Below are 12,100 nucleotides of genomic sequence, written 5' to 3' on the forward strand. Positions count from 1 at the left end.
CACACGACTGTATGTATATACAGCGATTTTCCAAAATGTCTTTTCAATTTTGTCCCCACTGAATTTCTGGATCCTACAAGATTGATTAGCAGGCTCGTTAGAAAAAATAAATTTTTTCTACACAAACTTTTCAATTTTCCAGCGTGTTTGATGGGGGAGAAAAGGAAAAGATATTGGAGAGTGTCACCTTCATGGTGTCATGGAGTCATGACCGCCCAGTGATAAAACATGTCTCAGATCAGGCATTGAGGTCTTCATTCTTATTGTTCATTTCGAGATTAGAGAATCTGAGATCTGGACCAGGATGCAAGTTTGTGACTGCTGAAATAATTTAAGATAAAAATAAAAAATTTAAATATATTTTTTATATATGTAAAATAACTTATTTTGATTTTATTATCTAATTTTTTTATTAAGTAACTGACATTTTGTATGTTAAATTTTAGTATCTATTGTTAGTGAGAATTCGTTAATAGATTATGTGATATTTTTTTTTAACAAGGGATGTTACATTTAAGAGTAAACACTTGTTTCAAAAACCCTGGATGATATATGTTTTAAGGATTTTTGGGAAAAGTTTAGGACTAGTGAAATTTGGATTTCATAGTCGAATTATATTTTATCGTTAATATCTGTTGCGTGTAATTTCTAGATGTGTGTGATTGTTTTGTTGGAATATTGGGTGCTGAGATAATTGAATTTATTCTATGACATTTTGTGCAATCTGGTGACTGTGGTTCGTTATTCCGTGTGCAAATGGAATGTGTTAAATTAGAAATTAGTTGAATAAGCGGTAAAAAAATTTAGATGCTCACTACTAAAAAAATGATTTTTTACATCGCTGATTCAACATCGGTGCTAAAGAACCCTCTTTGTAAGTTAGGCGGTGGCATAATCGTAATTAAGATAAAGACACTGATGACGTTGGATGAAAAACCTATCGTTGTAGCCTAAGCAATGAACATACAAAGTCGTCCCTATACCGAGAAACGTCTTTATATATTAATGAGTGCACGTGCCGCACACGTGGATTTTGTTTCGTACATGTTTGCATTGGCACCCTTCCACGTTTGCCATGACCTTGTTTCAGAAACATACACTCCCACGCCCTAATAGCCCCGTCACTCTCCTTCGCCATTCGTACCATTTGTCGTGCCGCGAGTGCAGTCTGTTCAACTCTTCTGGTTGAGCTCCGATGATGTCTTGAAGACACCCTTCGCCGCAAAAGCAACATCAATTCCATGACCACTCTTGACCTGACTCAACAAGTTCTTTACAATGTGAGGTTTAGTGAAATACCATTTTGATTTATATTCCCCTTTACACTTGTTATCAACCAAAATACTTACTTTTTTTACTTTGTAACTTACCCAGATAACGTGGTTGGGCACTTTCGTGTAGTTGGAAAAGCTTGACCTGAAGCTCAACATTCTCACTTCAGTTCAGGTACAATTTTCTATTTTTTTTTTAAATGATTTCGATTTTTAAAAGTATAATTATTGGCTGTTGACATTGGTTTGTTCTGCACGTTGCTACAGAACTTGTCATTCTAAATTTTTATTATTTAGAAATTTAGGTTACATTGTTTTAGGTTGCACTAAAGATTTCAGGGACAAGTGCTAGTTACATTTTTCCCTCTTGTGCTTGAGAATGTGAGTGGAAGTAGGACACAATTTTGATTTTGATAAGTAGAAGCAATTAAGGCAGTGGAAGATGTAGGATGGCTTTGAAAGCTGAAGGTTCCTCTATACGTTATGCCTAATGTAGAAAAAACGTTGTTTTTCTACAACAGTGGTTTGGGGACCGATGTTGAAACTTTTAACTTTCAACAACATCCTATTCAACATCGGTTGACCACCGATGTAAAATGTGGTTTTACACCGATGTTGAAATTGCCTTTTCTAATAGTGCCTGTGGTTTAATCTTGAATTTTGTCAAGAACCTTACCACATTATATAAATATATAAGGATCGGAATAAGAAAATTTCACTTCAATGCATATATATGTTATAAGTTTCAAAATGTATAGGTTACGTTTTGATATTCTATATATAAATAAATGGGTAGTTTGCTTTATATATTTACTTGTTATACACTACATATGTGATGAGTTGTTTGATATTATATTATGAAATTATATTATTTTTAATTATGTGAGTTGACTATTACCTTTTAGGAAGGGATGATGATATATTTTATTCTAAGAATAGAGTGATAGATACATTCATTTTAGGAAGGGATGATGATATATTCTATTATAAGAATATAATGATAGATACATCTATTTATGATGGGAAAGCCATTTGAGATATTTTTATTTGAGATGAGAATGAGATTTATGATAAATATTTTCATTTAGGATGAGGAAGAGATTTTGAATATTTCTAATGAAAAAGACAATAAAACACTCCTTCAATGATGGATCCATAGATTTTAACTTATGAGGAGAAACACATATAAATTTGTAATGTTAATAATATACTATTATGTAATTTTTATCTTGGTTATGTCTTTTTTTTTATTGAAACATTGATTTAGATCTATAGTTTTTATATAGTGAATCTAATTAGACAAGTTTATTTTTTTGTGTTTGAAAATCAAAAACATTTTATTTTATATAGCAAAAAGGTTAAAAATGAAGTTTTTTAGAATTGAAATGACCAAACTAAAACTTAAAAAATAAATAAGAGACCAAAATTATTTTTTTGCCTTAAAATTAAATTATTAAACAAGGTCCTGCATGAATAGCTAACAAGACCAAAATGACTAATATTGTGTTTGGTTAAAAAAATGAAAATAGAAAATAAATTTTTATATTAAAATACTTAGAGTGTAAAAGGTGCATGAGACCCACAAAATTTATCTCCTCTCTCCATAAACCAAACACAACCTAAGTTAAAATAAAAAGATATGAAAACTAAAAAATTACCTCTTTTAATAAACTAAATTATATCCTTTATGAACACAAAAATAATGGATTTTCTCTCAATTAATACAATATGTTATAAAATAAATTTTTAAAGAATACTTTGTAAAAAAAATATGATCAATTAGTCAAAAGTGAGTAAAAAGACTAGTATATAATATATTAGATATAATGAGATAACTAAAATATATTAATAACATATATATAATAATAAAAAAATAATAGTTTTTTTAGTGGGGGCAATTGCTTCCACGGTTGCACTCGTCCTTGGACTCATTATCCCTTTAAAAAAATCTAAGATCTATATTGGTTTTGAGAATTAAAGAATGGGATCTAATGATTTTATAAAACTTTGAATTGTATTTGTAATGTTTATTTAAATTTATTGAGAATGTTTCCAGAATAAATTTGATTGTTTTAACTTGACTTTTATTGAAGTATATATATATATATATATATATTCATCGTGGACACTAGAGTTAATTTTTCGCATTATTGCGCTGATTGGAAACAACAATTTTTGTATACTCCTTTTTAGAATTTGTTATATTCACTGATATTATTATTTTATTATGAGTGTTATTTTCAAAGCATAAGAAATAAGCTGTTGGAATAAATAAAACTTCAAGAGTTAATCTTCTTTTAGTTAATTTCAATATATTGATAATGTTTCATATTTGAAAATATTATGTTTTATAAGGATTCAGTCTTATTTATAATACTTAAAATATTTAAGACTTGTAAATTTTAAAAAGTTATATTGTTTAAATATTGAAAAATATTTTATTATGAGAATTTTTTTTATAACGAAGGACGTTACATTTTTTTTAGTACTTAATATTAGTAAAAATGAATTTATTAAAAGATAACGTGACATTCCATTTTGTTAGGGGGATTAAATTTGTAAAGAAGGTAGTTATATGATATTTCGCTTAAATCTTGATAAAATATCCAACAACCACCAAATAGTAGCTGTTATATTTTAGTTTCATGTAATTGTTTCAGTACATCTTATATTTGTTCTTTATTGATATAATTTCTTTTTTGTTGATAACAAAATATTATACTAATTTATCACATCATCAATTAAATGATAATGTGATATTATGTTAGTTTATTATGCTATATAATTATTTAAAATTATAGTTTACACTTTACACATTCTTAAAATAAGAATCATTCTTATTATATTTTTCATAGAAAATTTTACATTTTTTTTATCTTTAATCAAGTAAATTAGAATAATCCTATAGCATTTTTTATTTATATAAAGAAATTTTAATAATTAGTGTAATTAATTGATTTTGTTTCTTTATAATCATCCTTCCACCGGAGACATTAATTTGCATATGAACATGATTGACCATTCAAGTGTCATTCTACAAGCCTAAAGATAACTGGGCTAATGGCTGAATGAAGAAAGTTCTCAAGGTCCACTTGGTTGTGGGCTAGTTGGGCTGCATAGTACATACTAAACATCATTGTGGACAAAAAGGAACATCGATCACTGTAGGTTCTGTTTTCAAAATTACAAAAAACAGACAAAGGGACAAAAGAGAACACACCAGCAAAATTTGGATATGTCATGGGGAGGCCGCCTTGTGCCCCGCCTGATTTTTCCCAATTAAAAAATAATAGATTATTATTTATTTATTATAGAAAATTTTAATTTTTATTCAATAAAAATTTTAATTTTTTATCCATAGGAAGTGAAGATATTATCAAAAAGTTTATGACACTCATGCCTATTACTTAACCAATTCAATTAGACTCTTTTTGGTAGTTAAAAATCTGATTTGAAACTGAATATTATATTTTTATTATAGAATTAGTTTTTATCTCTTAACTCCTTTTTAGATTATAAAATTAATAGTAATCTTATTTTTTTAAGAAACTTTATCTTAATATTATATATTATCAAATTTTAATTATTATATAATCAATTTTATCTCTTATCTTTTATAACTTACAAAATCGGTAGTGATTTTATCTTTTTAAAATAAATCTTATCTAAATATTATATTTCATTACATTTTTGCTATTATATAATTAGTTTTTTCTTTGTTAATATCTAATTTTTAAACTTTATTTTTTGTAATGGAATGAGTTCTTGTTTTTCATATCTCACATAAACAAGTTTTATTTGATTGATGGAAAATTATTATAATTTTAAAATTTATGAAAACACACAATAACAGTTATAATAATAGTAATGAACGAAGCTTATGACATTAACAAGAGACAAAAGGCGAAAGACACTAACATCACAGGAAAAAATTCAAATATGATAATTTAATAACAAATACTACACTTTGTAATAAAATGAAAGATGAAATATTTATTAACTAATAATTTTTTAATATAAATTGAAAATAAAATTATTGAAAAATTAATATAAACTCAATTATTAATTTTTTTATTTTCATGACATATAAGACGTTTTGTGTTTTGAAAAATTATTAATGTAAATATTTAACGTATTGGAACTTCAAATTATAAATATTTTATATGAAAGTTGATAAAATATAGTTGTTAAATAAATTTTATTTTTGTGGTTGGCTTGGCCTGGCTGTGCTATGTGTCTTTGGTTAAAGGCATTTGAGATCGGTTTGTCTGATGCAGAGCAAGCAGTGAAAGTGGGTTCTCCTCTGTTGCTTATTTCAAGTTAAGAATTGGGAAGAATTTTATTCTAAAACAATCTAAAATTAAGCCAGCCCAAATAATGCATGAACTTGTTCTAAGGGACAAAGCTTGGTACTATATCATTAGATTATCCTTTGTATCAATCTTTTAAACTTGGGTCCGCTTCCTCGATCGATCACTAGGAATAAAGTGATACCTAACGTCAATATGTTGGGTTCTCTTTCATGACGTACAGTAATTGATTCCTTTATCAAACAAACGGAAATTAATTCACAGAAGATAATTAAACACCAATTTAAAGCTTTGATCCTTGCTTATCCGAGTCCTTAATTAAAGGCGTCAATAATGCCTTTGGTTTATGTCACTCCACGCTCCATCATGCTTTTTTTACTTTTGGTGTGTAGTCTCATCCATCATGATATTCATGTGTAGAGTAGAGAGCAATTTTTGAAAACCCTAAACCACAACAAATTCCGGTGTGGTTCGGGATATTAATTACCACTCTTAATCAACCTCTACGTAATGCACGAAATCCAGTTTTATTAAACTCTTTTTTGTAAATTGAAAAATTCAACTACGTGTTACATAAAAGATAACCATCTTTAGCTGCAAAGATATAATTTCTGCAAAACACACTAACTTTGGCTGACAGAAACGCCTGAAACAAACTGTGTTTTTCACAGTTTCTCAATTTGTTAAACCATCTGATGCCAACCATATGGGTATCCTGACACCTCTGCAACCACGTTTTCTATTCTCCATATTATAAAATCAACAAAAAATACTGACCAAAACACAATAGAATAAACAAAGTATGGCTACCATTCCAATTACACACGTTTTATTATAATAATACCTCTATCTATCTATCTATCCTTAGCTTCCAGATTAAAATTAATTATGGTCATGCCTTTTTTTTACAGACCACAGGTTATGGTCATGTATTAATTATCAAGGGAAAATGTTTTAATGCTATTAATTAGGACATTACAGCGGTAGTTATATCAGTTTGCTCAGGCAATTACACTATGCATGTCGTTTAAATGATCTAAAACAGTTCACATTTCTAGCAATGTTGATGGCTATCTTTCGCAAATCTAAATGAAATTATATATTATTGTAATTAAACAGTTGACATTTACTTCAATCACTTTTTAAGCAGTACGTACTACAGTTTCTATAAAATCTTAATATATATTACCATCCAGACATATAGTTTTTCTTTTCACTTAACAGTAATTATTCAATTATTAAAACTTTGAAATTAAAAAAAAAAAGATAATTTGGATGAAAGATTAAACAAACAATTTTAAAAATACTCAAAAACTTAATTAAGAGTTTGTTTAGTTTGAGAAAATATAATTTTTTTTTCTTTTTAATTCTTATTTTTAGAACAATTACCATAACACTACCATAGTTTGGCTTTAATTATATCATATATTTTAAAAATATATGTATGCAGAAATGTTAAACAAAATGAAAACACCTCACTATACATTTCCTATACAAATATTTAAAAATAGGAAAACAAAATAAGAAAATAAAGTAAACGTTTTATAATTATTTATAAGAACGAGAATAAAACCAAATAATGTTTCACTTCACCCATGTAAGACTAGGAAATCGTAATAAAACAAAAGAGTGTGAAAACACACACCATTTAATTTTGTAAATACTGAGGACAAACAACATATAAGATTAAAAAAGAAACTTCATTACAAGAGCAATATTAAATCTCCAAAACTTCCAAATCATTTAACTACAACCAGTATATATGCTTCATTTTTCTTATTTTGTCGTCACAATATGCAAATTATATTAATTATAATTTATAAAGCATCATCAGCCAGTACATCGAGAGGAGGATGCCAGGTTGTTCTTTATTCCACAAATAACTTGGGAGGACATTAAGTTTACCAAACTGAGGGCAACAAACCTAGCTATCTTGCAAGTTCGGGCTAGATGCTCTAATACTGAAAAGTGAAAACTGAGCTATCATCTATATATAGTAGATTCTCCCTGATGAATAACAAGACAGTAACCTAATTCCAAAGCCAATATCACATCCACACGGAGAGCTAGAACTTGCAGAATTTTCGGATCTTCAAACACCTTTGATAATTAATTGATTCACTAGTATTGATCATTGTTGTACTTGTACTTCAGATGACTGCGAGAGAGTCATTCTCAGATTTTTCACTAGATCGTTCATTGTTGTTACGTTGAAGTTGTCACCCATCTGCGGTAATTAAAGTTTTAAAGGCTTATAGAATGCAGTTTGCAAAATCAATGCTCTCTAAATTTAATATGTCTAACAAATATGTCGGGGGATAAGAGACATGAATTAATTGGATCTTAAGAAAATATTAATTCCTTTAAAGAATTAATGATTCTAGTGTACCTGAGCAATAATGCTGATGTCTAGAGTTGAACTTCCAAATGGCATTACACTGTTGCTGATTGTGGAGAGATCAAGACTATTAAGATGGTCCAAAATTTTGATCAAAATGCCACTTTGTATCTTGCAGTGAATCCGGAGGAGTACATCTTTTTTAAACACTCTTGCTTCCACTGTAGGGAGTGCTTCGTTGGTTCTACAGCATTCATCAGAGTTCATTGCACCAGAGGTGGTGCCTTTGACAGTTGCAATGTGGGATCTCTGATGAACAAATGACACTGACTCTACCCTTGTCTTCTTACGTTGTTCTTCTAGCTCCCTTACACGTTCTTTAAGTCTTTTCACATGAGTGATTGCTTCACTAAGTATAGTGGCCTTGTCAATCTAGAATTCATAAAACATTTTATTCTTGAGTTACAGATTAAATTGCACTGTATAATGATCATTTAAAGCCAAAATTTGGTGTTTATTCCTCTTTTTTCAAAATATAGACAAGCCACAGGTAGATATATAGTTAGATTCTTTGTTTGCATTCTAATGAAATTAATGTCCATGGTGTTGAAGATCTCGCTTATTAAAATTATGAACTTCAAGTCTTACATAACATCACATGAATCAAACAATTGACGCTCCACGTGGAATATCACTGAATTCAGTTTTAGGCATAAATTCGTTTTAAGTACTGTACTTTTTAAACATTTAATTTGTAACAATGTGCAATCTAATTCTGAACTCAGTTTTATGCAGTGTTAATGCCATTAATGTTATGACAAATCAAACTAGTAACAGGTGAACTCGTTAGGATCGTCTAGTGATAAAGGGTTAGGGTGACATAATATGTATAAGATTTTAGATTCCAAATTTATTTTCGTCGTTGTAAAAAAAAAACTAATAATAGATGAATTAACTAACTAGCTAGAATAATTAAATATAGAAACCAAAAATTACTGAAAAAGAAAAAAAAATTATTGACTGTCACCACATTAACACATGATTATTCCATCGTAAAGTATGTGACATGACTTAACTACTAACCTTCTTTAAGCCAGGTATGGTGGCTGAAAGTGCAATGAATCTCTCTGTGAGTTCCCGTCTTCTCTTTCTCTCTGTCATTATATGGACTAGGGTCTCCGCAGAGCTTCTACTTCTCTTTGTTGTTGGCTTGGCCTTAGGTTCAAAGTCGTGTCCTTCTGAGACCCCTTTTGAGGGAAGACATGCGCCACCACTCCCTAGCACCACTTCCTGGTGGTAGGGCTGTTTTTCACCGTAGTTTTGGCGCGTAGCCGCAACTACGGTGGAGTCATCAAAAGAAAGAATGTATGCGGTTGGAGAAGTACTGGCTGTGGCAGGTAATTTCTCTGGTGGTGCATGTAATTGTGATGAGAAGATGAAGTTGGAGGTGTTGCTCTTCATCGCAAGGTTGCTATTATTACTCTTGTTGTTGGCGAGGACTGTGTAAGTATTATAACCACTACTAACACCACCGTGGATTGATTTACTTTGAATTTTGCTGGGCAAGTGAGTATCGCTGTCTGAAGAGAAAACTGGCTGATGCATGATCTCTCGAAAGATCTGATCCTCATCATGATCAAGTGACTCAATCTTGTGGTTGTGGCTTTGATTAAAGAAATCAATATCTTGTATTTCCTATATGGAACACAAATAAGCAAATTCAGTAATCGATCAACAATCTATACATTACACACGCATAAAACTTTAATATACCTAATTAATTAAAGAGCTGTGGATGAATAAATATAAATGTATAATTTGATGGTGTGTGTGCAATGGTTAATGGTTAGTGTTATTACTTACCATATCAGAAAACCAATATTTTTGGCATGGCTCCCCCATTGGAAGTGAATGAAAGAAAGTATAGGGGAGTTGGCTTTGTGGATTTGATTCTAGGGATATGATAGAGAAGGAATATCGTTGATAATAAATGGAAATGAGGATGGCAGAAAACAAAGACTCGTTGAACATGCAACTCTTATTTCCACCGTTAGATTTGCATCGATTTCAGGCATTGTGCTTATCATTTGGAAATCATCACGAGCCATGGACCACTGGGGGTGGGACAGTGATGTTACCTACCATCCTTTTTGCAGCATACATATGGTAATTGCTCATCTGTCTCACTTCTACCGATTGGGACTGTCTGGTACGTATACAAAAATTAATTAGTAGATATGTAATTAATTTCTGCAACTTTGAGTGAAAAAATAAATTGGCCAACACCAAATTGGCCAATTTTGTGAATACACGATGGACGACATGGAGGTTGGTTTATTTTCTCTTATGCATTTATAACATTTCTTTGCAGCTAATTTAGTACTAATTAAGAGAAATGTTGAATGACACCTAAAAGTCGTACGAATATGTAGAAATCTGATCGGTTATTTACTATATTTATCAACTGATTGCTTTCTGTAAACACGGCTGTGAGAATCTGTTATTCTTTAACATATATAAGTCGTACGCTCATGCAATTTGTGCAAGACAATTTCATACTATATAGCAGTTCTATGTTTATGATGTGTAGACACAATTTTTTCTTTTACCCTCCGGTTTTATGAATGTATAGTTACATTTTTCTATTTTTATGATGTGTAGACGCATTAATCTTATGAATTTATAATTGTTCAAATTTTGGTTAATCTTTGGGTATAAAACAAATTATACTAAAAATGTATATGCCTTATTTTGCACTAATATCATGGTTTGTAAAAAAAAATTACTAATAAATTTTGGGTTTAATTTCTTTAAAAAAGAAACACACTGTGAAAAAGGAGTTTAAAGTTAACTATACAATACAATTTCTCCACCACTCTTTTGCTTTATTTGTTCTATTATTTCAAAATATTTGTTGTATCTTTTACTTTTTCTCTTTTTTTTAAGGTTATGATTATGAATTTGTCAACTTTTTCTTTCATTTCACTCTCTTTTTATTTTATTTTTCTATTTCTCTTTTATTTTTATTAAATCATTCATTATATCTATATTTTTTATTTCTCTCTTCTTTTCACCCATATACCTCAAAAATGGGATATACATTAATTTTTTTTCTTCATTTTATTTCTCTGTTCCGTCTAACTTCTACTGCATGAATTGTATATCAACTTTTGGAAGGTAAATATCATTCCCCAGTCAAAGTGCGTAAAATCATTGATCTGTTTTCTCTTTTTTTTTTTCATTTCTCTTCCAAAAAATAAAGAGCATAAAGTAACTTTAACTTAAAACAGTACAATTAAAGTCTGAACATAAAGTATAAAAGACTACGGGTGAGGGGCCGAATTTCACGGACACCAAACAAAGCAATCAGGGTGCAATCAATTACATCGGCAATGGGAATACATGATAAACAATGATAAAGGTACTTTTTTTTGTGTATGTATAGATAAAAAGGAGAGAAAAACATAATATATGTATTAAATAATACAATAAAAATAAGAAAAATGAAATAAAATATAAAAACTTATGCATGTCTAAAGTTTTTCTACAACGAATAAGAAAATAAGTATTCCAATAAATAATATTTATTAAGAGATAATTTTATTAAAATATTCTTATTTTTTTCTTAATTCCCATAAATATATCATAAAGTCTTTCAAGATAATAATATTTAATGTTTGAATATCTCATTAAAAAATGAGAATATCAATTAATTTTTTTTAGAAATTAAAATTGTAATCATTTTAAAACAGAAAATAAATTAAATTGGTCGTAATTTTCAGAAATAATAATTAAATTGTTGTTGTGATGATTTTATCTTCAAAATGGATTCCTTACTGGCAATCCAAATAAAACAATTTTTTTTATACGTGATTCCTCTGCATCGTACGTATGAGAAAAGAAGACATTGATGGTCAAAATGAAAAGGCCTTCTTCTTCTTGGTTCTGCATTATTGATTGTTTTGTAAAACCATCACTCCCCTAGAATGAACACAAACTGTCATTTCAATGTTGCAAGTTGCAAGCTTTAATTGAACCGAGCATGCCATGTACAAGTGTCCATGAGATTTGCTGTTTCTTTTCAAACTCGGGTGTGAACATAACTATATTGTAGGATCATGAAAAGAAAATCTCAAACTTTATGTTTATATTCACTGTTCCCAAAGAGCATAACAATTCAC

The 12,100-nt window shown here is 29.4% G+C and overlaps 1 protein-coding gene across 1 annotated transcript; it reads right to left on the reverse strand.

The window, feature by feature from the left end:
- Positions 1-7,228: 7,228 nt before the first annotated feature.
- On the reverse strand, positions 7,229-9,996 carry LOC100809956 (transcription factor NAI1). The gene is made up of 4 exons (XM_006585559.3): positions 9,783-9,996; positions 9,003-9,614; positions 7,971-8,351; positions 7,229-7,808 (listed from the first exon to the last, which is right to left on the reverse strand). The coding sequence occupies exons 1-4, from the start codon at positions 9,948-9,950 to the stop codon at positions 7,713-7,715; spliced, it is 1,257 nt and encodes a 418-aa protein (XP_006585622.2). The 5' UTR covers positions 9,951-9,996; the 3' UTR covers positions 7,229-7,712.
- Positions 9,997-12,100: the final 2,104 nt, after the last annotated feature.

This window comes from Glycine max, chromosome 8 (assembly GCF_000004515.6).
Source record: "Glycine max cultivar Williams 82 chromosome 8, Glycine_max_v4.0, whole genome shotgun sequence".
Lineage (NCBI taxonomy): Eukaryota > Viridiplantae > Streptophyta > Magnoliopsida > Fabales > Fabaceae > Glycine > Glycine max.